General features: G+C 43.6%; 1 protein-coding gene, 1 long non-coding RNA gene and 1 pseudogene across 2 annotated transcripts; all 3 read left to right on the top strand.

The window, feature by feature from the left end:
* The first annotated feature begins 7,219 nt into the window (after positions 1–7,219).
* Positions 7,220–11,010, top strand: LOC110504905 (ubiquitin-conjugating enzyme E2 K). The gene is made up of 7 exons (XM_021583777.3): positions 7,220–7,731; positions 8,669–8,762; positions 9,066–9,124; positions 9,242–9,324; positions 9,444–9,543; positions 9,750–9,878; positions 10,090–11,010. Exons 1-7 carry the CDS (start codon positions 7,669–7,671, stop codon positions 10,162–10,164), a joined length of 603 nt encoding a protein of 200 aa, XP_021439452.1. The 5' UTR covers positions 7,220–7,668; the 3' UTR covers positions 10,165–11,010.
* On the top strand, positions 7,734–8,535 carry LOC149971603 (uncharacterized). The gene is made up of 3 exons (XR_016491619.1): positions 7,734–8,058; positions 8,208–8,285; positions 8,488–8,535. It is a non-coding gene; the product is annotated as an uncharacterized LOC149971603 (long non-coding RNA).
* A 3,959-nt stretch (positions 11,011–14,969) lies between the features above and the next one.
* On the top strand, positions 14,970–15,808 carry LOC110504435 (neuronal acetylcholine receptor subunit alpha-9-II pseudogene; annotated as a pseudogene).
* The last annotated feature ends 7,812 nt before the right edge of the window (positions 15,809–23,620 follow it).

The raw sequence follows: 23,620 nt of genomic DNA, 5'->3' as shown, positions 1-23,620 counted from the left end.
GTGGGGTATGCATAGATGTCCGAGCTGTGCTGCAGTAGTTCAACAGACAACTCGGTGCATTCATCATGTCAATACCTCTCATAAATACAAGTAGTGATGTAGTCAATCTGTCGACCACTTTGAGCAAGGAGAGATTGACATGCATATTATTAATATTAGCTCTCTGTGTACATCCAAGGCCCAGCTGCGCTGCCCTGTTCTGAGCCAATTGCAATTTTCCTAAGTCCCTTTTTGTGGCACATGACCACACGACTGAACAGTAGTCCAGGTGCGACAAAACTAGGGCCTGTAGGACCTGCCTTGTTGATAGTATTGTTAAGAAGGTAGAAACTAGGGCCTGAAGGACCTGCCTTGGTGATAGTGTTGTTAAGAAGGTAGAAACTAGGGCCTGTAGGACCTGCCTTGTTGATAGTGCTGTTAAGAAGGTAGAAACTAGGGCTTGTAGGACCTGCCTTGTTGATAGTGCTGTTAAGAAGGTAGAAACTAGGGCTTGTAGGACCTGCCTTGTTGATAGTGCTGTTAAGAAGGTAGAAACTAGGGCCTATAGGACCTGCCTTGTTGATAGTGTGGTTAAGAAGGTAGAAACTAGGGCCTGTAGGACCTGCCTTGGTGATAGTGTTGTTAAGAAGGTAGAAACTAGGGCCTGTAGGACCTGCCTTGTTGATAGTGTTGTTAAGAAGGTAGAAACTAGGGCCTGTAGGACCTGCCTTGTTGATAGTGTTGTTAAGAAGGTAGAAACTAGGGCCTGTAGGACCTGCCTTGTTGATAGTGTTGTTAAGAAGGTAGAAACTAGGGCCTGTAGGACCTGCCTTGTTGATAGTGTTGTTAAGAAGGTAGAAACTAGGGCCTGTAGGACCTGCCTTGGTGATAGTGTTGTTAAGAAGGTAGAAACTAGGGCCTGTAGGACCTGCCTTGTTGATAGTGTTGTTAAGAAGGTAGAAACTAGGGCCTGTAGGACCTGCCTTGTTGATAGTGTTGTTAAGAAGGTAGAAACTAGGGCCTGTAGGACCTGCCTTGTTGATAGTGTTGTTAAGAAGGTAGAAACTAGGGCCTGTAGGACCTGCCTTGTTGATAGTGTTGTTAAGAAGGTAGAAACTAGGGCCTGTAGGACCTGCCTTGTTGATAGTGCTGTTAAGAAGGTAGAAACTAGGGCCTGTAGGACCTGCCTTGGTGATAGTGTTGTTAAGAAGGTAGAAACTAGGGCCTGTAGGACCTGCCTTGGTGATAGTGTTGTTAAGAAGGTAGAAACTAGGGCCTGTAGGACCTGCCTTGTTGATAGTGCTGTTAAGAAGGTAGAAACTAGGGCCTGTAGGACCTGCCTTGTTGATAGTGTTGTTAAGAAGGTAGAAACTAGGGCCTGTAGGACCTGCCTTGGTGATAGTGTTGTTAAGAAGGTAGAAACTAGGGCCTGTAGGACCTGCCTTGGTGATAGTGTTGTTAAGAAGGTAGAAACTAGGGCCTGTAGGACCTGCCTTGTTGATAGTGCTGTTAAGAAGGTAGAAACTAGGGCCTGTAGGACCTGCCTTGGTGATAGTGCTGTTAAGAAGGTAGAAACTAGGGCCTGTAGGACCTGCCTTGTTGATAGTGTTGTTAAGAAGGTAGAAACTAGGGCCTGTAGGACCTGCCTTGTTGATAGTGTTGCTAAGAAGGTAGAAACTAGGGCCTGTAGGACCTGCCTTGTTGATAGTGTTGTTAAGAAGGTAGAAACTAGGGCCTGTAGGACCTGCCTTGTTGATAGTGTTGTTAAGAAGGTAGAAACTAGGGCCTGTAGGACCTGCCTTGTTGATAGTGTTGTTAAGAAGGTAGAAACTAGGGCCTGTAGGACCTGCCTTGTTGATAGTGTTGTTAAGAAGGTAGAAACTAGGGCCTGTAGGACCTGCCTTGTTGATAGTGCTGTTAAGAAGGTAGAAACTAGGGCCTGTAGGACCTGCCTTGGTAATAGTGTTGTTAAGAAGGTAGAAACTAGGGCCTGTAGGACCTGCCTTGGTGATAGTGTTGTTAAGAAGGTAGAAACTAGGGCCTGTAGGACCTGCCTTGTTGATAGTGTTGTTAAGAAGGTAGAAACTAGGGCCTGTAGGACCTGCCTTGGTGATAGTGTTGTTAAGAAGGTAGAAACTAGGGCCTGTAGGACCTGCCTTGTTGATAGTGCTGTTAAGAAGGTAGAAACTAGGGCCTGTAGGACCTGCCTTGTTGATAGTGTTGTTAAGAAGGTAGAAACTAGGGCCTGTAGGACCTGCCTTGGTGATAGTGTTGTTAAGAAGGTAGAAACTAGGGCCTGTAGGACCTGCCTTGGTGATAGTGTTGTTAAGAAGGTAGAAACTAGGGCCTGTAGGACCTGCCTTGTTGATAGTGCTGTTAAGAAGGTAGAAACTAGGGCCTGTAGGACCTGCCTTGGTGATAGTGCTGTTAAGAAGGTAGAAACTAGGGCCTGTAGGACCTGCCTTGTTGATAGTGTTGTTAAGAAGGTAGAAACTAGGGCCTGTAGGACCTGCCTTGTTGATAGTGTTGCTAAGAAGGTAGAAACTAGGGCCTGTAGGACCTGCCTTGTTGATAGTGTTGTTAAGAAGGTAGAAACTAGGGCCTGTAGGACCTGCCTTGTTGATAGTGTTGTTAAGAAGGTAGAAACTAGGGCCTGTAGGACCTGCCTTGTTGATAGTGTTGTTAAGAAGGTAGAAACTAGGGCCTGTAGGACCTGCCTTGTTGATAGTGTTGTTAAGAAGGTAGAAACTAGGGCCTGTAGGACCTGCCTTGTTGATAGTGCTGTTAAGAAGGTAGAAACTAGGGCCTGTAGGACCTGCCTTGGTAATAGTGTTGTTAAGAAGGTAGAAACTAGGGCCTGTAGGACCTGCCTTGGTGATAGTGTTGTTAAGAAGGTAGAAACTAGGGCCTGTAGGACCTGCCTTGTTGATAGTGTTGTTAAGAAGGTAGAAACTAGGGCCTGTAGGACCTGCCTTGGTGATAGTGTTGTTAAGAAGGTAGAAACTAGGGCCTGTAGGACCTGCCTTGTTGATAGTGCTGTTAAGAAGGTAGAAACTAGGGCCTGTAGGACCTGCCTTGTTGATAGTGTTGTTAAGAAGGTAGAAACTAGGGCCTGTAGGACCTGCCTTGGTGATAGTGCTGTTAAGAAGGTAGAAACTAGGGCCTGTAGGACCTGCCTTGTTGATAGTGCTGTTAAGAAGGTAGAAACTAGGGCCTGTAGGACCTGCCTTGTTGATAGTGTTGTTAAGAAGGTAGAAACTAGGGCCTGTAGGACCTGCCTTGTTGATAGTGCTGTTAAGAAGGTAGAAACTAGGGCCTGTAGGACCTGCCTTGTTGATAGTGCTGTTAAGAAGGTAGAAACTAGGGCCTGTAGGACCTGCCTTGGTGATAGTGCTGTTAAGAAGGTAGAAACTAGGGCCTGTAGGACCTGCCTTGTTGATAGTGTTGTTAAGAAGGTAGAAACTAGGGCCTGTAGGACCTGCCTTGTTGATAGTGTTGCTAAGAAGGTAGAAACTAGGGCCTGTAGGACCTGCCTTGTTGATAGTGTTGTTAAGAAGGTAGAAACTAGGGCCTGTAGGACCTGCCTTGTTGATAGTGTTGTTAAGAAGGTAGAAACTAGGGCCTGTAGGACCTGCCTTGTTGATAGTGTTGTTAAGAAGGTAGAAACTAGGGCCTGTAGGACCTGCCTTGTTGATAGTGTTGTTAAGAAGGTAGAAACTAGGGCCTGTAGGACCTGCCTTGTTGATAGTGCTGTTAAGAAGGTAGAAACTAGGGCCTGTAGGACCTGCCTTGGTAATAGTGTTGTTAAGAAGGTAGAAACTAGGGCCTGTAGGACCTGCCTTGGTGATAGTGTTGTTAAGAAGGTAGAAACTAGGGCCTGTAGGACCTGCCTTGTTGATAGTGTTGTTAAGAAGGTAGAAACTAGGGCCTGTAGGACCTGCCTTGGTGATAGTGTTGTTAAGAAGGTAGAAACTAGGGCCTGTAGGACCTGCCTTGTTGATAGTGCTGTTAAGAAGGTAGAAACTAGGGCCTGTAGGACCTGCCTTGTTGATAGTGTTGTTAAGAAGGTAGAAACTAGGGCCTGTAGGACCTGCCTTGGTGATAGTGTTGTTAAGAAGGTAGAAACTAGGGCCTGTAGGACCTGCCTTGTTGATAGTGCTGTTAAGAAGGTAGAAACTAGGGCCTGTAGGACCTGCCTTGTTGATAGTGTTGTTAAGAAGGTAGAAACTAGGGCCTGTAGGACCTGCCTTGTTGATAGTGTTGTTAAGAAGGTAGAAACTAGGGCCTGTAGGACCTGCCTTGTTGATAGTGTTGTTAAGAAGGTAGAAACTAGGGCCTGTAGGACCTGCCTTGTTGATAGTGTTGTTAAGAAGGTAGAAACTAGGGCCTGTAGGACCTGCCTTGTTGATAGTGTTGTTAAGAAGGTAGAAACTAGGGCCTGTAGGACCTGCCTTGTTGATAGTGTTGTTAAGAAGGTAGAAACTAGGGCCTGTAGGACCTGCCTTGGTGATAGTGCTGTTAAGAAGGTAGAAACTAGGGCCTGTAGGACCTGCCTTGTTGATAGTGCTGTTAAGAAGGTAGAAACTAGGGCCTGTAGGACCTGCCTTGTTGATAGTGTTGTTAAGAAGGTAGAAACTAGGGCCTGTAGGACCTGCCTTGTTGATAGTGCTGTTAAGAAGGTAGAAACTAGGGCCTGTAGGACCTGCCTTGTTGATAGTGCTGTTAAGAAGGTAGAAACTAGGGCCTGTAGGACCTGCCTTGTTGATAGTGTTGTTAAGAAGGTAGAAACTAGGGCCTGTAGGACCTGCCTTGTTGATAGTGTTGTTAAGAAGGTAGAAACTAGGGCCTGTAGGACCTGCCTTGTTGACAGTGTTGTTAAGAAGGTAGAAACTAGGGCCTGTAGGACCTGCCTTGTTGATAGTGTTGTTAAGAAGGTAGAAACTAGGGCCTGTAGGACCTGCCTTGTTGATAGTGTTGTTAAGAAGGTAGAAACTAGGGCCTGTAGGACCTGCCTTGTTGATAGTGCTGTTAAGAAGGTAGAAACTAGGGCCTGTAGGACCTGCCTTGTTGATAGTGTTGTTAAGAAGGTAGAAACTAGGGCCTGTAGGACCTGCCTTGTTGATAGTGTTGTTAAGAAGGTAGAAACTAGGGCCTGTAGGACCTGCCTTGTTGATAGTGCTGTTAAGAAGGTAGAAACTAGGGCCTGTAGGACCTGCCTTGTTGATAGTGTTGTTAAGAAGGTAGAAACTAGGGCCTATAGGACCTGCCTTGTTGATAGTGCTGTTAAGAAGGTAGAAACTAGGGCCTGTAGGACCTGCCTTGTTGATAGTGTTGTTAAGAAGGTAGAAACTAGAGCCTGTAGGACCTGCCTTGTTGATAGTGTTGTTAAGAAGGTAGAAACTAGGGCCTGTAGGACCTGCCTTGTTGATAGTGTTGTTAAGAAGGTAGAAACTAGGGCCTGTAGGACCTGCCTTGTTGATAGTGTTGTTAAGAAGGTAGAAACTAGGGCCTGTAGGACCTGCCTTGTTGATAGTGCTGTTAAGAAGGTAGAAACTAGGGCCTGTAGGACCTGCCTTGTTGATAGTGTTGTTAAGAAGGTAGAAACTAGGGCCTGTAGGACCTGCCTTGTTGATAGTGTTGTTAAGAAGGTAGAAACTAGGGCCTGTAGGACCTGCCTTGTTGATAGTGCTGTTAAGAAGGTAGAAACTAGGGCCTGTAGGACCTGCCTTGTTGATAGTGTTGTTAAGAAGGTAGAAACTAGGGCCTGTAGGACCTGCCTTGTTGATAGTGTTGTTAAGAAGGTAGAGCAGCGCTTTATTATGGACTTTTTTTCCTCCCCATCTTAGCCACTGTTGTATCAATATATTTTGACCATGACAGTTTACAATCCAGGGTTACTCCAAGCAGTTTGGTCACCTGATTTGTCCCAAATACAATGATTTTAGTTTTAGAAATATTTATGACTAACTTATTCCTTGCCACCCACTCTGAAACTAACTGCACCTCTTTGTTAAGCAGTCATTTTGGTTGCTGTAGTAGCTGACATGTATAGTGTTGTGTCATCCGCACACATAGACACTCTGGCTTTACTCAAAGCCAGTGGCATGTCATTAGTAAAGATTGAAAAAAGTAAGGGGCCTAGACTGATCATGTATTGTGTAGGCCAACAATAGACTGCCCTGTATGACTTGTTGGTGTGTATCACTCTGTGTCCTGATCTCATGTCTACTTGTATTAATAGGGAGTTCACAGGGCGTCTGGACTGATAGCATAATTATTTTTCTCTCTTGGCTCCAGAGCCATGTTATCTATGGATGGCCAACTCAAGCACTTGTTTAGTTCGACTAATTTATTGCGCGATTTTATTGAGGGGGTAAAGATGATGTGTAATGTAATTGTAAATACATAATATGTTATTCTGTAAATTAAACCATAATAATTTGCTATAAATGAAATTCAATAAAATACAACTGTATGTTGCAGCTTTCCCTTTTTCAAATTGATGTTATCTGTTGTAGAAGCTTTGATTGTGCCAGAAATGTTGCTATGCGCGCACTGATTCTTTGAGACACTGCTGCCCCCTAGTCTTATGTCCCAACGCTAGTTCAAGGCCCTTGGCGAGAATACAGAGAGAAAGAGCTGACCATGATACACAGGCTGAGAAAGGTAGAACATAGTCAGAGACAGAGTACAGGATGAATTAATACCATAGTCTACCACAGAGTCTGATTCTGATTTTAGTATGTAAATGGACTGACATACGTAGATAGTTAAGTCATCTTGAGCTGTCATTTGTAGCGATATGGCATCTCCACATGAAGCAGTTTTTCTAGTTTGTGACAGTCAAAGACCACTAATACAAATGAGCAAAGGATTTGTTTGTTCTGATAGATTGATAGAATAATTTTGGACGTTGTTCTCATCCTATACTTATCGCTTCCTCATCAGCATTCTAGATCCAGTAAGGACGTATGAAGCAGTGAACCATATATACGTATATACTGCTGAATTGAGAGTTGTCCCAGATACATATTTTTCTATAAGAAGATTCTGAATGTTGCCCCATTGTTGCATCATTGAGGTCCAGATAGGTAACAATACATATAATGTTACATGTACAGTGTAATTATTTATATATTCAATTATACTTTGGACAATATAATCAAGCATATATAAGCAATTATAGGCCTGTTTTTCATTGTCCACTCACAATAAATAGGTGTACCAGTTATTGCAGACAAGCGTCTCTGGAATGTAATGACAAGGAGGGAACTAATGACAAGTAGCGTACAGCAAAGCAATGCTGTCGAAATCACATGATCCGCTTTTCAGCTTGCATGCAGTTGGTGTTAAAATGTTTCCAGCATCACAAACTGTCAACTGCGTACATTGTGACAATTCTTCCAGAAAATACACATGTCCCTCGGCTCTTTAGTAACTAGCTAGCGGTATATTTTATGACATCGTGGCTCAGTCACGTTTGCGCAGAACTTAGCATTTAGTGGTAACTAGCTGTACCCTTGCAACTGTTATTGTTGCTTGGATCCAAAAGTGACAGGCAGAAAGAACGAAAGTGCGAGGGGGACTGCGAATTAGCTGGGTTAGCTAGCTACTAGTAGGGCTGAAGCCAAGCGAGGCCTGACTGAGCGAGAGGATCGTGTTCCCTTCCGACAGAAACACGGCGAAATCATGGCCAACATCGCGGTTCAAAGGATAAAACGGGAATTTAAAGAGGTTCTCAAAAGCGAGGAGGTGGGCTTATTTTTTTCAATCGACCGTGAACGATACGCTAAATATCTAGCTAGCTAGCAAGCTAACGCTAGCTGAGTTGGGTGTCTAACACGATTGCCTGTTGTTGAAAATGAGTGTTTTATTATATGCTAGCTAGCTACTGAGGTTACTTAGCCAGATGTTAACAAAGGTGAAGGACAAGGCGCTAACTACCCTGTTTGCAAACGGAGGCCAAGGAAGGAACGCGTGACTGGATTGTTCGCAACGTTGGTGAACGTTATGCTGCTAACTTAACTAGCCTACAGGAAATTCCCTGCCTTGACGCTAACGTTAGCGCTTCCAGCGAAGGTAGCTAGCTAAGCATTGAAAAAAGTCACGCTGGTTTAAAATGAGGCTTAATTAACCTTTCTAACGTCAGACGATGGGTGGTAGCTAACTAGTCAACTAAGAAGTATGATATTTGCCACCCACAGTTAACGCTGTGTTTTTACTACCAGGGTGTCAACTTCTGCCGCATTGGCAGATTTGGGTTCGAAAGCTAGCGTGACATTTTCTACCTTCTTGTCCTGTTGCAGGTGATTATGACATGCTTCATGCCATGCATTGAAAGTTAAAGGTATTGAGCAACATAAGTGTCATGTCATGGTAGTATTTTAATTGTGAATGGAGTTAACGTTAGCCAACTAGTTTAGCATATCCCGTAAGAATCTGTAGCACAACTTGGACCTGACAAAGTTCTCATACTGTTGCTTCTTATCAAATTATATCATATTCAAGTGGAAGGAGAGAGGTCATGTGAACGTATTAGCTGTCACCGATCGTTCTGTGAGTATGTCTGTTGAGAGGAAGTTGGGTATAGATGTATTGGTCTTATGGCTACCCCTCCTTTCCTTACACCCCAGCACATGCTCTGTGACAGAACCAACTGATGACCTCTGCTTCTCTCCTTCTCTGACAGACGAGTAGAAACCAGATAAAGGTGGACCTAGTGGATGAGAACTTCACAGAGCTGAAGGGGGAGATTGCAGGGCCACCTGACACGCCGTATGAAGGTGAGAGGCTGGGGTTTACTGACTTGGGACTGTGGACACACCTAACAGGTTTACCTGGGACACACCTACCTGTGTTTAGTTGAGGGCTGAGGCAGACTTACTTAGCTTACCTGAGTCAAACTCTAGTCTGTCTACTGCGCCACAATAGGATTCAAAGCATTTTTTCCATCAAGGGAGCTAGGCTTGTGTCATGCAAAAGGTTACAGAAGATTTGAGCAGTCGCTTGATCCCATATTTTAGTCAGTACTTGTGCATATGTTGGAGTTCTTGCTGTCATAACTATTTGCTTTCTGTATTTTTCAGGTGGCAGATATCAACTAGAAATTAAAATTCCAGAAACATATCCCTTCAATCCACCAAAGGTATGTATACAAAATAACATTCTAATGTTTATTGTTCAGTTGTGAATTTTGTCAACATTGACCTGTGCCAGGGTGAAGTCCTTTGCTAATTCACTTGCTTGTTTATGTGCTTCCCAGGTGCGATTTATCACAAAGATCTGGCATCCCAACATCAGCTCAGTCACAGGTGCTATATGTCTGGACATCCTCAAAGACCAGTGGTAAGTCACTCTGTTCCAATACTCTTTAAAAAAAATAACAACAATTCATTGTCATGTCTTAGTTACGGATGATCCCAGTTCTTAGTACTCTAATACCATCTCCTCTGTGTGTCTGACAGGGCGGCAGCTATGACGCTGAGGACAGTGCTGTTGTCACTACAGGCCTTACTGGCAGCTGCAGAGCCAGATGACCCACAGGACGCTGTGGTGGCCAATCAGGTGAGAGGAACACTGGGTGTCTGTGTGTGAGAGAGAGAGAGTATGCATAATAAGTAAACCTCTAATTTGTTTGTAGATTTTGCCATTTGTTCGTTGAGTAAATGTGATTTACTAAATTGTCACCTAGTGAGGTTTCTATGCTGCTGCCTGCTCGGTATTGTGATGTGTTCTTTATTTCTTTCTCTTTTTTGCCCCCCCCCCCCCAGTATAAGCAGAACCCAGAGATGTTCAAACAGACGGCCAGACTCTGGTCTCATGTGTATGCTGGCGCCCCCTCCTCCAGCCCAGAGTACACACGCAAAATAGACAAACTCTGTGCCATGGGCTTTGACAAAGTGAGTGATCAACCCCTTATTACTGTCTCATACCTTCATAAGTCATTTATGCTTTATTATGTTATTACAAGACCACTGTTGATAGGTGATGTTCTTTGATCCCATTTTAATATGGTTCACCAATGGATCTCAGTTTTGTGATTTGAATACTGTAGCACAGTTCTGACAGTGTTCTAAACTTCTTACACTCCTGTTTGTCCCGTCTTCACAGAATGCAGTAATAGTGGCGTTGTCGTCGAAATCCTGGGATGTGGAGACAGCAACAGAGCTACTGCTCAGTAACTGAGTCTCAATGCCCCCATCTGACCCCTCTCCTTCAGTCTCCCTCCATCTGAAGCCCTTTTCTCTGCTGTCCCTCTGACCCCTCACCCCTCTTATCTACCTGTTGGATACCCCCTTTCAACCTCCTGGCATTTCTCCCATTGTCAACATCTCTGTACCACTCTCCTCCATCTTCCCTGCCATCTTCATGTTGGCACTGTTCCCTGCCATCATTTCACATACCTCAATCAAATGACTTAGGCCATGTGCCTCTCTACTCATGCTATTCATGTCCATTACCATCCCAACTCCTTCAGTCGCTGGCTTTGTCTCAACATTCTCCACCGGCGTCCTATGACGTATACAATCCTTTTACATCAGTTATGACCTTGAAGAAAGTAAGGAAGTGTTGTAAGATTGTTTGAACAGAGAAATCTCCACCATTTTGGCACTTACCACATCACTGATGTTTCCTAGCACTTGCAGTATCCACATGATGTGTCAACTGGCTTAGTCTTACCATCCTAAACTCTCCATCCCATCAGCAGGGAGCCCCACCCCTCTCAACCCTGTCATGACTATCATCATCACTCTTTCTTCTTCCCCCTTTTTTTATCTGGTTCTGGCCTCCTACAGGAAGACGATTAGATTCCCGTTTTTAAAAAGAGAAAGAAAACAAAAAACAGAAACGCTCAGCGCACTGTTTACCGATAACGCTACTCAAGCAAATTTAAGACTGGGAGTTAAAAAAATAATAAAGTGGTTTGAAAGATATCGCATCCACTGAACAACGCCAACAGAGGTTTAAAAAACAACAACCTGTCAAAAGAATTCATCTGTAAATAAAGCTATTAAAGTCTGTGTAAATTAATCCAAAATGTGTGATGTTTTATTTGCTCTTTAGAAATTCATTATATTGCCGAATTACTTTGAGTATTGTGTTTGCATTTGTGTGTGCGATTAGTAGTCTTCCCTCCCTGTATGTGTACAAAAATCTAGGGTGAGAAGCTACATTTATAATGCTGGAAGAAACAAAGTCCAGTGGGAATTATATACTTGAGGAAAGTAGAACAAACATATGCAATACAATATAGAATTGTGTGTGTAAGCAGGCTGCATACAAATGCATGTTTATTTAAATAATTTAATTTGTATGCACTGCACTATCAGTAGCATGAAAGGACTTACTAAATGGGTTGATTCTGTCTAGACATGATTAAAACCCCACATGCTAGTGGATCGGAGCATGAACTAGATTAACACATTGTACAATGGGCTATCAGTTCTTGTTTGAGAAAAGCCACAGAGCATATTGTTTGTGTAGTCAGGCGAGAGTTATTAGGCTGAACACAACCAGATGGCAGGGTAGGTAGCGTGTTGTGTCTGAGCCAGCCTTGCCAACAAGCCCATCTTTTAACACAGGAGTGAACCTGGCATTGCTCTCCGATACCCATATTGCAGCATGCCTGCACTGGGAAGAATGCCCTTACACACAAGCTTGTATCAGTCTGTGTGTAAATAGGCCTACTGTGTCTGGAGGCTGGAGTTAGGCCTTAGTTTCCCTATTGCGACCCATGCAGACTCCCCTGCTGCACAGCGACACCTGCTATCGAGATACAGACAAAGCCAACCTCAGGTTTCCCAAGTCACAAAAGCTTGTTTTGTATCTCTCTTTGTTACCATGATGAATATCTCTCCCCTGACACACCACCAAAGTCTTCTGCCAGAGCTGAGAAAAGCTGTGGGATTTAGTGTAGGTGATACTTAGTAAAGTGAGATGTGACCTGATTAAGTGTCAGGGTGGCAACAGCTTGGGTCCCAGCTTTAGGTTTTGTGAAGAAGACAACCCTATGTTTTGGACTTGAACACCCCCATAGGAACACGTCTACTGGTTATACCACCCAGATATAATCCTGCGCCATCTATTCCCTCAATGCCCCATTACCCAGGTCTCCTAAGGGCCCTCCAAGGCAACCAAAACCCACATCCAGTCTTTGTATTTGATTGGAAATTGTAGGCCTAACCATTTGATTACCCTGGTATCCATGATGATAAAATCACACAAACCATTCCTATGCCCTATCCAAACCTGATATCCAAGCCCATTGATCAACAAATTGGTAGGCCTAAACCTATTACATTATTCATTCTGCTTCAACCAGTGTCTGCCTCGCGAGCACACCTGCCAATAGTTTGATTTACAGCTGAATACATCCTGTGTGTTGTGCCTATGTGCCGGGGGCATCTGGTTTGATTTTATTTTATTTGGTTTCCCCGGTCTCTGCCTTCTACGTGATAGCCGGGGTCCTATTCCGTGTCTGAGCGGGCATGCAACCTCTGCTGCCCTAAAGCGCGAGGAGGGCTGTTATAAGCAATTGAGTTCAATTGGGATTGAATGGACGTCATGCAAACCTGGATGTATTTAAACAAAGGAGCGGGTGTGTGTTGATCCAACTTCCTCCTGGTTCCTTCTGGACATTCATCCTAAACGCGGAAGACGTTTCCAATTGTGTGCTTTGCGATGTTTTTGCTCGATGGTAAGTCAGTGACATTAGCTGTATTTAGGACGTGTTTGGGAAATCCTACAATGGAGTTAAGCCTATGGAAATGTAAACATATGTCTGTCTTATTTTAAATTATATTAACAGTCTTATTTTGACCTAGATTAACATTGTTGCTTTTATATTTAAAACGTCACAGTGAGCTCATTTTACGCATTGGATTACGCGGGATGCGCCTTGCATTTGCGACCAAGGCGTCACATCTCTCCACACCGCAGACAACTCTCGAGACAGGACCCTTCCCCAATGTGGGCTATTCGGTCCATTGAGGGGGTAACAATGGAGGGAGGCTTGAACCAGCATTCCATGGGGCTAATACCATACCACCCGTGCCATTAATTATTAGACCCCTTGGCAGAGGAAGTAGCCTACAGTCATGGGCAAAAGTGTTGAGAATGACAAATATACATTTTCACAAAGTCTGCTGCCTCAGTTTGTATGACGGCAATTTGCATATACTCCAGAATGTTATGAAGAGTGATCAGATGAATTGCAAATAATTGCAAAGTCCCTCTTTGCCATGCAAATGAACTGAATCCCCCAAAAACATTTCCACTGCATTTCAGCCCTGCCACAAAAGGACCAGTTGACATCATGTGTGTGTGTCCACATGTCTTGTGTGTGTGTGACTGCTGTGTGCATGTGTCTGTGGTATGTGGGCACCTGCATCTATGTGTGTATGTGTTTATACAGTATCTGTGTCTGTCTGTGTGTGTGTTTATATCTGTGTCTGTGTGTGCAGGATGAGAGGAACCAGGTATTGATAGCTGTGGATCCGTCAGATGTGGCACGATGCCTACCTGAGGTGGAACAAGGAGGACTATGATGGCCTGGAGGTCATCCGGATCCCCAGCAGTCTGGTGTGGAGGCCTGACCTCGTCCTCTATAACAAGTACGCGCGTACGTGACACAGATATACTGTACAGTACAGCCTCTAAACCATAATCATTTCTACTATCTAGAAACAACCTCCCTTACCAAGAATAACTGTTGGTCCATGAATTGTAATTGGAATTTGAGCTCCTTTGTGGTGGTCGTCTCCTACTTCCCCTTCCACAGCCAGGAGTGCAACCTCACATTTGGCTCCTGGACATACAACGGCAACGAGGTGTACAGGATGGGCACCCACACCACACACCACACACACATCACACACCACACACACACCACACACACACACACCACACACACACACAAATACTTTGTTATTTAGACTGTCTCCTGTGTCCGTATAAAAGTTAAATGGTGACAACTTGGTGAGCCTGAAAGACAGACAGGCAGACACACCCTGTCCTACTGCTTCAGACTGCCCTACCACAGACAGGCAGACACACCCTGTCCTTGTCCTACTGCTTCAGACTGCCCTACCACAGACAGGCAGACCCACCCTGTCCTACTGCTTCAGACTGCCCTACCACAGACAGGCAAACACACCCTGTCCTTGTTCTACTGCTTCAGACTGCCCTACCACAGACAGGCAGACCCACCCTGTCCTACTGCTTCAGACTGCCCTACCACAGACAGGCAGACCCACCCTGTCCTACTGCTTCAGACTGCCCTACCACAGACAGGCAGACACACCCTGTCCTACTGCTTCAGACTGCCCTACCACAGACAGGCAGACCCACCCTGTCCTACTGCTTCAGACTGCCCTACCACAGACAGGCAGACACACAGTCCTGTATGTGGTGATGTCATTCTGCCATTAGCAATGCTGACAAAGTCATTGTGTGTGTGTGCATTATACATGCTCTGAAACACCACTGTTACACTCCAATTGTATTTCACCCTCTATTCCGATGTCTCTTCCCAGGTTGACATAGCCATGGGCATGGACAGTGAGGACCTGCCGGACTTCGTGGAGAACGTGAAGTGGGAATGCCACGGCATGCCGGCCACCAAGATCGTCATCATGTACGGCTGTTGCTCCGATTCCTACCCTGATATCACCTACACCGTCCTGCTACAACGCCGCTTCTCCTTCTACATATTTAACCTTCTGCCCCGCTTCCTCATCTCCTTCCTGGCCCCGCTGGGCTTCTAACTGCCAGCTGACTCTGGGGAGAAGGAGTCCCTGGGGGTCACCGTGCTGCTGGCCTTGACCGTGTTCCAGCTCATGGTGGCCGAGAGAATGCCGTCGTCTGATTATGTACCCCTTATTGGTGAGTGCAGACACACACACACACACACACAGAATCCATGTATTTACATGAAGTAAGTTGTTTTCCTCTCTTCTGTCTGTCACACAGGAAAGTAGTACGTCACTACCATGACAATGATCACAGCCTCCACAGCTCTCACCGTCTTCATCATGAACATCCATTTCTGTTGTGCCGAAGCCAAACCCGTCCCCCATTGGGCCAAAGTCCTCATCATCAACTACATTCCCAAGATCATCTTGGTCTACGAGGTGAGAGAGAACTGTGTCCCTGCCACCTCTTCCCCCTCCTCTTCCTCCTCACACTATGGACAGGACGACTTCCACCACCCCATCTTCAGCCCCACCACCAGGCCAATGGGAAACTGGGAGGCCACAGCGGGCGAGAGAACCAGTACCGCCACAAACACTCCGGATCCCAAACCCCTGGACTTCAACGTCACCCCAAGCCTTGACCCCCAACACCACATCACCAGAGATTAGAAAACCCAGCTCCAAGTACGAAGGTTTTGAGTCCAACGGGAACCTCTCCCTGGGGGATTGCTGTAAGGAGGCGCCTCCATGCTGTCCAGAGGTTGAAAAGGCAACCGTGGTTGCTGCTGTGGTGGCCTCAGTAACCTTTGACCCCTGTATGTTCTGTAGTCATGGCATCAGCTTACCCGGGGTGGACTCCAAGCTGGTGCGGAACGTGGAGTACATCGCCATCTGCTTCCGGTAGCAGAGGGCCTCTTGCGCCACCAGGCAGAGTGGAAGAAGGTTGCCAGGGTGATGGATAGGTTATTTTATGTGGATCTTCTTCATCATGGTCTTCCTCATGAGCATTCTGATTATCGGCAAGGCGCCATGACAACAATGGATGAAAGACTATTGGACTGTTATATGACATTACTGAAGTCAAATCATTTCACTCTTTCTTGTCATCCCCTTACAGACAGACAAATACATTTTAAATTAAAAACACAAAATGTATTAAATTGCTTCAAATGTAACTGCAAGTGTAAAATGTGTGCAAATGAACAGTACACACACCAATCACTGTTGTCTCTGAACTCCATTCACCCTTCCTATCCTCATCTCTCCACTAAATAGAACCAGAGGAACCATCACGTCTTATTCACCAGTCTGAAATCAGACTCCCGGGGTTTCAGTGACAAAGGCCTCGCTCTGGATCCACAGGCCTGGAATCCTTTTTCTCTTCAAAATCATTTAGTTAATGACTGCTTTGTTTCCAAACAGGCACTGTGTAGATCTAAGATAATATGGACCATGAATTATGCAACACAATGAGTTTACCCCCTCCAGTCACCCATACCATGAACTTGGTAACGTTCAGGTGTGCGTGGCAGGTCGTGATTGTAGTAGGGTCGTGTACGCCTGACACTACTCACCTCATGGAAGTAGTCAACCACTCAAAGGACAAAGTGTATGACCAGTGAGCCCCCTGTAAACCTCAGTTAAAAAACAGTTGATCCCCATTTGTCCCTATGGAGCCTTGTAGAGGTGAATTTTTTTTTACAGAATTGTCACTACTACCCTGTATATCCAGCAGAGGGCAGACATCTCTCACCAATTCTCCACCTGAACCCAGCACAGGTGGATGCCACAGACCCATGAAAATTAGGGGACACTCACTCAATTAGGGGACAAATCAGATGTCTTTACAACAATCACTTTACAAGTGGTTTACACACAAAAAAAAAAAAAAAATGTTGATTGGTCATATATCCCTTTATCTGACTTTCTATAATGTATTGAGTCAATACAGTGGGGAGGATCTTCGGATGCAGCAGCACAATTCTGATCTTTTTTTTCCACTAATTGGTCTTTTGACCAGTCACATCAGATCTTTTCACACCAGCTGTTTTTCAGAGCTGATCTGATTGGTCAAAAGATCAATTAGTGAAAAAAAGATCAGAATTGGGCTGTCTGTGTAAACGCTGCCATGGTTACTTGTTTCATAACCAACCAGTGTTAAAGAGATGAGGCGTTTAGGTAACAAATAGTACATTGTCTTTACTGATACATAACTGGTGAAACTCCTCTGACATGTTAATGCCAGTCTATTCCTCCTCAGGAAGGAGTTCAGCCTGAGCAGTCATCATCCTCTTCAGGGAAGTGAATGTCATGCTGAGGTATGATGTCTGGGAGTGAAATCTCTCACATTTGCACGCTGGGGAAGCCTGTCTCTGGTCTTATTAGTGCACGGTGAGCCGCCTGCGGGGGCCCGAAGCACGCTATAATCACCCCAGGAGCCAGGGAGTAGTGGGAAACATGTCATTTGCACAGACAAGAGAGAAGCTGGGGTGAGACGGCTGTGGAAAATTGCCAGGGTCTTTTTATTTCACGGGAGGGCGGCTGGGGGAGTCTATCATCCCCTGTCTGCAGGAGGGGAGGATTGTTATGATATGGACAGAGAAATAGCTCCAAGTTGACTTTACACAGTGAAGACAGTGGTACAGTGATTTTCAAATGCACGTTGACTTTGTTAAGGTAGAAGAGGAGACTCGAGGATCCGGTCAAAGTAACAGTTTAATACAGCTCTTCTAGGGTACAAGCAGTCACATCATAATGCTAAAAAAAAAGTACAATAGTCATGTTTCTTCAGTCTCCATGTTATATACACTTCATTATAACATCAAGATTGTTTATTGTCTTTCTGTCATAAAACATAGGTTTATTGTCGTAATGTCTGGTTTCTGGTAACTGTCGTGTCTATGACGTTAGCTGATAGGGAGTGGTAACCCAAAGCAAATTCTACTACTTTTACTTATGTGCCATGCTGTTCTGGCACAGAGAGTGGGGTTGAATTGAGTTACTGAGACCTGTGAGTACTCTGTGTCCTATGTGATCTGATGTTCTGGCACAGAGAGTGGGGTTGAATTGAGTTACTGAGACCTGTGAGTACTCTGTGTCCTATGTGATCTGATGTTCTGGCACAGAGAGTGGGGTTGAATTGAGTTACTGAGACCTGTGAGTACTCTGTGTCCTATGTGATCTGATGTTCTGGCACAGAGAGTGGGGTTGAATTGAGTTACTGAGACCTGTGAGTACTCTGTGTCCTATGTGATCTGATGTTCTGGTACAGAGAGTGGGGTTTAATTGAGTTACTGAGACCTGTGAGTACTCTGTGTCCTATGTGATCTGATGTTCTGGTACAGAGAGTGGGGTTTAATTGAGTTTCTGAGACCTGTGAGTACTCTGTGTCCTATGTGATCTGATGTTCTGGTACAGAGAGTGGGGTTGAATTGAGCTACTGAGACCTGTGAGTACTCTGTGTCCTATGTGATCTGATGTTCTGGCACAGAGAGTGGGGTTGAATTGAGTTACTGAGACCTGTGAGTACTCTGTGTCCTATGTGATCTGATGTTCTGGTACAGAGAGTGGGGTTTAATTGAGTTACTGAGACCTGTGAGTACTCTGTGTCCTATGTGATCTGATGTTCTGGTACAGAGAGTGGGGTTGAATTGAGTTACTGAGACCTGTGAGTACTCTGTGTCCTATGTGATCTGATGTTCTGGTACAGAGAGTGGGGTTGAATTGAGTTACTGAGACCTGTGAGTACTCTGTGTCCTATGTGATCTGATGTTCTGGTACAGAGAGTGGGGTTGAATTGAGTTACTGAGACCTGTGAGTACTCTGTGCCGTATGTGATCTGATGTGCTGGGTGATGAAAAAGTTATGTTTAATCTATTAAGCAAGTTACTCCTGTTATGATTGAAAGCAACCATATGTAAGATTATGAGGTTGAGGGGCAAGTTCCGGGCCGGGCAAGCGACATTAGTGGCCGCTTAAGGCCCAATGGCTGCTAAGAGGCCCCTAGACCATTAAAAAAATACATATATTACATTTTTAGTCAGGGTCCCAACTTACTTATGGGAGTGAGAATAGTAGAATATAGAAGGTGCAATTTCAAAATGTTTGATCGCTGTAATGTTTGCAGCAAGTTTCTAGTCCTCTGTTTTATGGAAACAGCTAATATAACATTTTACAAACTGAGTGGTTCGAGCCCTGAATGCTGATTGGCTGACATGCCCTTAGCCGTGGTATATTGGCCATATGTCACAAACCCCTGAGGTGCCTTATTGCTTAAGTATATCATTTTAATCGTCTCACATCCATGACTATTAACATTTACATATCCATTTTACATGTTTAAAGATGCCATATTGCAATTGCTGATCATAACATCTTCAGAAATCAATGAATTAGACAGCTATTTGGGGTCATTCTTAATTCTGTGAATAATTTATCATCTTTATACCTATGGCTCATTTGGTTATGTATTCTACATCACTATGAACATTTACAAGATATTATTGGGCGTACTGCAATTATATTTCATACCGGTATGGTCATACGAAATTGATCCAATAAGACCCCATTGAGTTGTTTGGCGGCCATATTGGAAAAAGGCTTCTGTGAGGTTAATGTGTGAATCCTATGATGGCCCTGTATATACAAATCTTTCCTGTTCTAGCTGTGTGTGTGAAATTTGGTTCCAAAAGGTACAATCCAAAAACATAGCTCCACCACTTTATGGAGTTCTATTGCTACCCACTGGGCACAGACGTCAATTCAACATCTGTTCAACGTAATTTCATTGAAATGACGTGGAAACAATGTCATTCAACCAGTGTGTGTCCAGTGGGTAAAAAAATGTTGTCCCATTCCTCCTGACAGAGCTGGTGCAACTGAGTCAGGTTTGTAGGCCTCCTTGCTCGCACACCCTTTTTCAGTTCTGTCCACACATTTTATATAGGATTGAGATCAGGGCTTTGTGATAGCCACTCCAATACCTTGACTTTGTTGTCCTTAAGCCATTTGCCACAACTTTGGAAGTGTGCTTGGGGTCATTGTCCATTTGGAAGACCCATTTGCGACCAAGCTTTAACTTCCTGAGGACTGATGTTTTGAGATGTTGGTTCAATATATCCACATAATTTTCCTGCCTCATGACGCCATCTATTTTGTGAAGTGCACCAGTCCCTCTTGCAGCAAAGCACCCCCACAACATGATGCTGCCCCCCCGTGCTTCACGGTTGGGATGGTGTTCTTCGGCTTGCAAGCCTCTCCCTTTTTCCTCCAAACATAACGATGGTCATTATGGCCAAACAGTTCTATTTTTGTTTCATCAGACCAGAGGACATTTCTCAAAAAAGTACGATCTTTGTCCCCATGTGCAGTTGCAAACCGTAGTGGTGATTTTGGAGCAGTGGCTTCTTCCTTGCTCAGCGGCCTTTCAGGTTATGTTAATATAGGACTCGTTTTACTGTGGATATAGATACTTTTGTACCTGTTTCCTTCAGCATCTTCACAAGGTCCTTTGCTGTTGTTCTGGGATTGTTGTGCACTTTTTGCACCAAAGTACGTTCATCTCTAGGAGGCAGAACGCGTCTCCTTCCTGAGCGGTATGACGGCTGTGTGGTCCCATGGTGTTTATACTTGCGTACTATTGTTTGTACAGATGAACGTGGTACCTTCAGGCATTTGGAAATTGCTCCCAAGGATGATCCAGACTTGTGGAGGTCTACAATTTTTCCTGAGGTCTTGGCTGATTTCTTGTGATTTCCCCATGATGTCAAGCAAAGAGGCACTGAGGTTGAAGGTAGGCCTTGAAATACATCCACAGGTACACCTCCAATTGACTCAAATTATGTCAATTAGCCTATCAGAAGCTTCTAAAGCCATGACATAATTTTCTGGAATTTTCCAAGCTGTTTAAAGGCACAGTCAACTTAGTGTATGTAAACTTCTGACCCACTGGAATTGTGATACAGTGAAATAATCTGTCTGTAAACAATTGTTGAGAAAAATTACTAGTGTCATGCACAAAGTAGATGTCCTAACCGACTTGCCAAAACTATAGTTTGCTAACAAGAAATTTGTGGAGTGGTTGAAAAACAAGTTTTAATTACTCCAACCTAAGTGTATGTAAACTTCCTACTTCAACTGTATATTGTTTTATGATGATACCATCTATCTTTTCATATTTGTGCAAATCTTTCTAAAAGAGAAAATGGATACAATACAATGCATATCAATCAACAGAGGTAAGAATATGTAGGCTATTAGAATATGTTGAAGGCTGGCTGTATTGGGTGCAGATGACTGAACCGCTCACTTTTGTGTCTGTCTGCAGGTATACAGACAATTGGTATTGGTATGTTTTACAGCTCACATTTACCATCCTCTTCCCTTGTGTATGTGTATGAAAACCATTATCAAAAGTTTTTTCATTCACCACAAAAAACAAGGTTTGAATATTGTCGTGTGCATATTTTGTTAATCATCTGTGTAATGACTTTAATTTATTTTTATTTTTAATTTGACCCCTTTTTCTCCCCAATTTTCATGGTATCCAATTGTTTTTAGTAGCTACTATCTTGTCTCATCGCTACAACTCCTGTACGGGCTCGGGAGAGACAAAGGTTGAAAGTCATGCGTCCTCCGATACACAACCCAACCAAGCCGCACTGCTTCTTAACACAGCGCCATCCAACCCGGAAGCCAGCCGCACCAATGTATCGGAGGAAACACCATGCACCTGGCAACGTTAGTTAGCGCGCACTGCGCCCGGCCCGCCACAGGACTCACTGGTGCCGACACTAGGCCAATTGTGCACATGCACTGCTGCCATCTAGTGGCCACAATCTAAATTGCACCCGGGCTGGAATAATACATTATGGCCTTTCTCTTGCATTTCAAAGACGGTAGAAAATAAATACAAAAAAACGTTTTTTTCTTCTTTGTGTTATATTTTACCAGCTCCAATGTGTTATATTCTACTACATTCCTTTCACATTTCCACAAACTTCAAAGTGTTTCCTTTCAAATGGTACCAAGAATATGCATATCCTTGCTTCAGGGCCTGATCTACAGGCAGTTAGATTTGGGTATGTCATTTTAGGCGAAAATTTAAAAAAAGGATCTGATCCTTAAGAGGTTCATCAACACGCCAGAGGATATACCCATTGGACTTGGGGATCTCCTGGGAGTTTAACTCATATTAGATTTCTCTTCAATTCTGCTTTGCACTAAAATCATAATAAACACTGACAACTAAAATATTGTTTTATTGTTACGCATATTATTATTTATACTAATAATAGTGGAGGGGTACCGTTAAATGTACCCCAAACAATTCTTCAAAAGGTTCGAGGATCCATTAAAAAGAGGTTTAAAGGGTAATTAAAAGAACTTATAGAGGTTCCCCCACAGTTTCAATTTGAAGAACGCCTAAAGGATACTCCAGTAACCTTTACTTTTTAGAGGGTACATGTAGTTCAACTAGTAAAATAATTACATTCTGCAGTTCAACTAGTAAAATAATTACATTCTGCAGTTCAACTAGTAAAATCATTACATTCTGCAGTTCAACTAGTAAAATAATTACATTCTGCAGTTCAACTAGTAAAATAATTACATTCTGCAGTTCAACTAGTAAAATAATTACATTCTGCAGTTTAACTAGTAAAATAACTACATTCTGCAGTTCAACTAGTAAAATAATTACATTCTGCAGTTCAACTAGTAAAATAATTACATTCTGCAGTTCAACTAGTAAAATAATTACATTCTGCAGTTCAACTAGTAAAATAATTACATTCTGCAGTTCAACTAGTAAAATAACTACATTCTGCAGTTCAACTAGTAAAATAATTACATTCTGCAGTTCAACTAGTAAAATAACTACATTCTGCAGTTCAACTAGTAAAATAACTACATTCTGCAGTTCAACTAGTAAAATAATTACATTCTGCAGTTCAACTAGTAAAATAACTACATTCTGCAGTTCAACTAGTAAAATAATTACATTCTGCAGTTCAACTAGTAAAATAATTACATTCTGCAGTAGCTTGGTGGTAGTTGAACTTGGTGGTAGTTGAACTTGGTGGTAGTTGAACTTGGTGGTAGTTGAGCTTGGTGGTAGTTGAGCTTGGTGGTAGTTGAACTAAATCTAGGTCGTGTTTTCAGTAGTTAATTACTTTTTGACATGTAGCAGTTTAGCTACTTACTGGACCTGCCTAATTCTCACTTGAAACATTGTTTTTGTGTTCAATAATGACACATTATTTTAACATATGACTCAAAACTGATCTGTTCTTGCAATTTGTAGTCTATGACATTTCAGATTTATGATCATTTTTCACAAAGTGAATTGGCTGTAGTGAACTAGTTTTTAAAAGTAACTTTAGTTCAGCCAATTGTATTTTCCTTAAGGCAGCTTTAGCGTAGCTTAGCTTATTCCAGTGTGAAGTGAAATAGTTGGTCGGTTGGTAAACTATAATTTCAGAATAGATTCCCAAAACGGGTTATTTCCTCTATCATTTCCCTGTGAAAAAAGAAGACATACAAGCCAGTAAATGAGACTGCAGCAGGAGGCCAGCAAACTGAGTGTAGAACAGCTTAAAACATTCAAGTTGTGTTAGTGTTACTGAAATTGTGATGTTCTGTGGTAGGCCTATTTCCTCTGAGGATGTGGCGGGTATAAAGCTTGGGATTCCAGTAATTAGCATGTACTGTGCATTCGGAAAGTATTCAGGCCCCTTCCCTTTTTCCACATTTTCCAGTATTCAGGCCCCTTCTCTTTTTCCACAGCCTTATTCTAAAAATGAGAAACAAGATTCTCTAGTCTGATGAAACAAAGATTGAACTCTTCGGCCTGAATGCCAAGCGTCACGTCTGGAGGACACCTGGCACCATACCTATGGGGTGGTGGTGGCAGCCTCATGCTGTGGGGATGTTTATCAGCGGCAGGGACT

Source organism: Oncorhynchus mykiss, chromosome 25 (genome assembly GCF_057628025.1).
Source record: "Oncorhynchus mykiss isolate SJ-2025 chromosome 25, ASM5762802v1, whole genome shotgun sequence".
Taxonomy (NCBI): Eukaryota; Metazoa; Chordata; class Actinopteri; order Salmoniformes; family Salmonidae; genus Oncorhynchus; species Oncorhynchus mykiss.
This window is presented reverse-complemented; position numbering and strand designations above follow the sequence as displayed.

Coding starts and splice junctions, on each gene's coding strand:
- LOC110504905 (XM_021583777.3), top strand. CDS start 7,669: ATGGCCAACATCGCGGTTCAAAGGATAAAACGGGAATTTAAAGAGGTT. Junction 9,125..9,241: donor ATCCCTTCAATCCACCAAAG/GTATGTATACAA, acceptor TGTGCTTCCCAG/GTGCGATTTATCACAAAGAT. Junction 9,325..9,443: donor GACATCCTCAAAGACCAGTG/GTAAGTCACTCT, acceptor TGTGTCTGACAG/GGCGGCAGCTATGACGCTGA.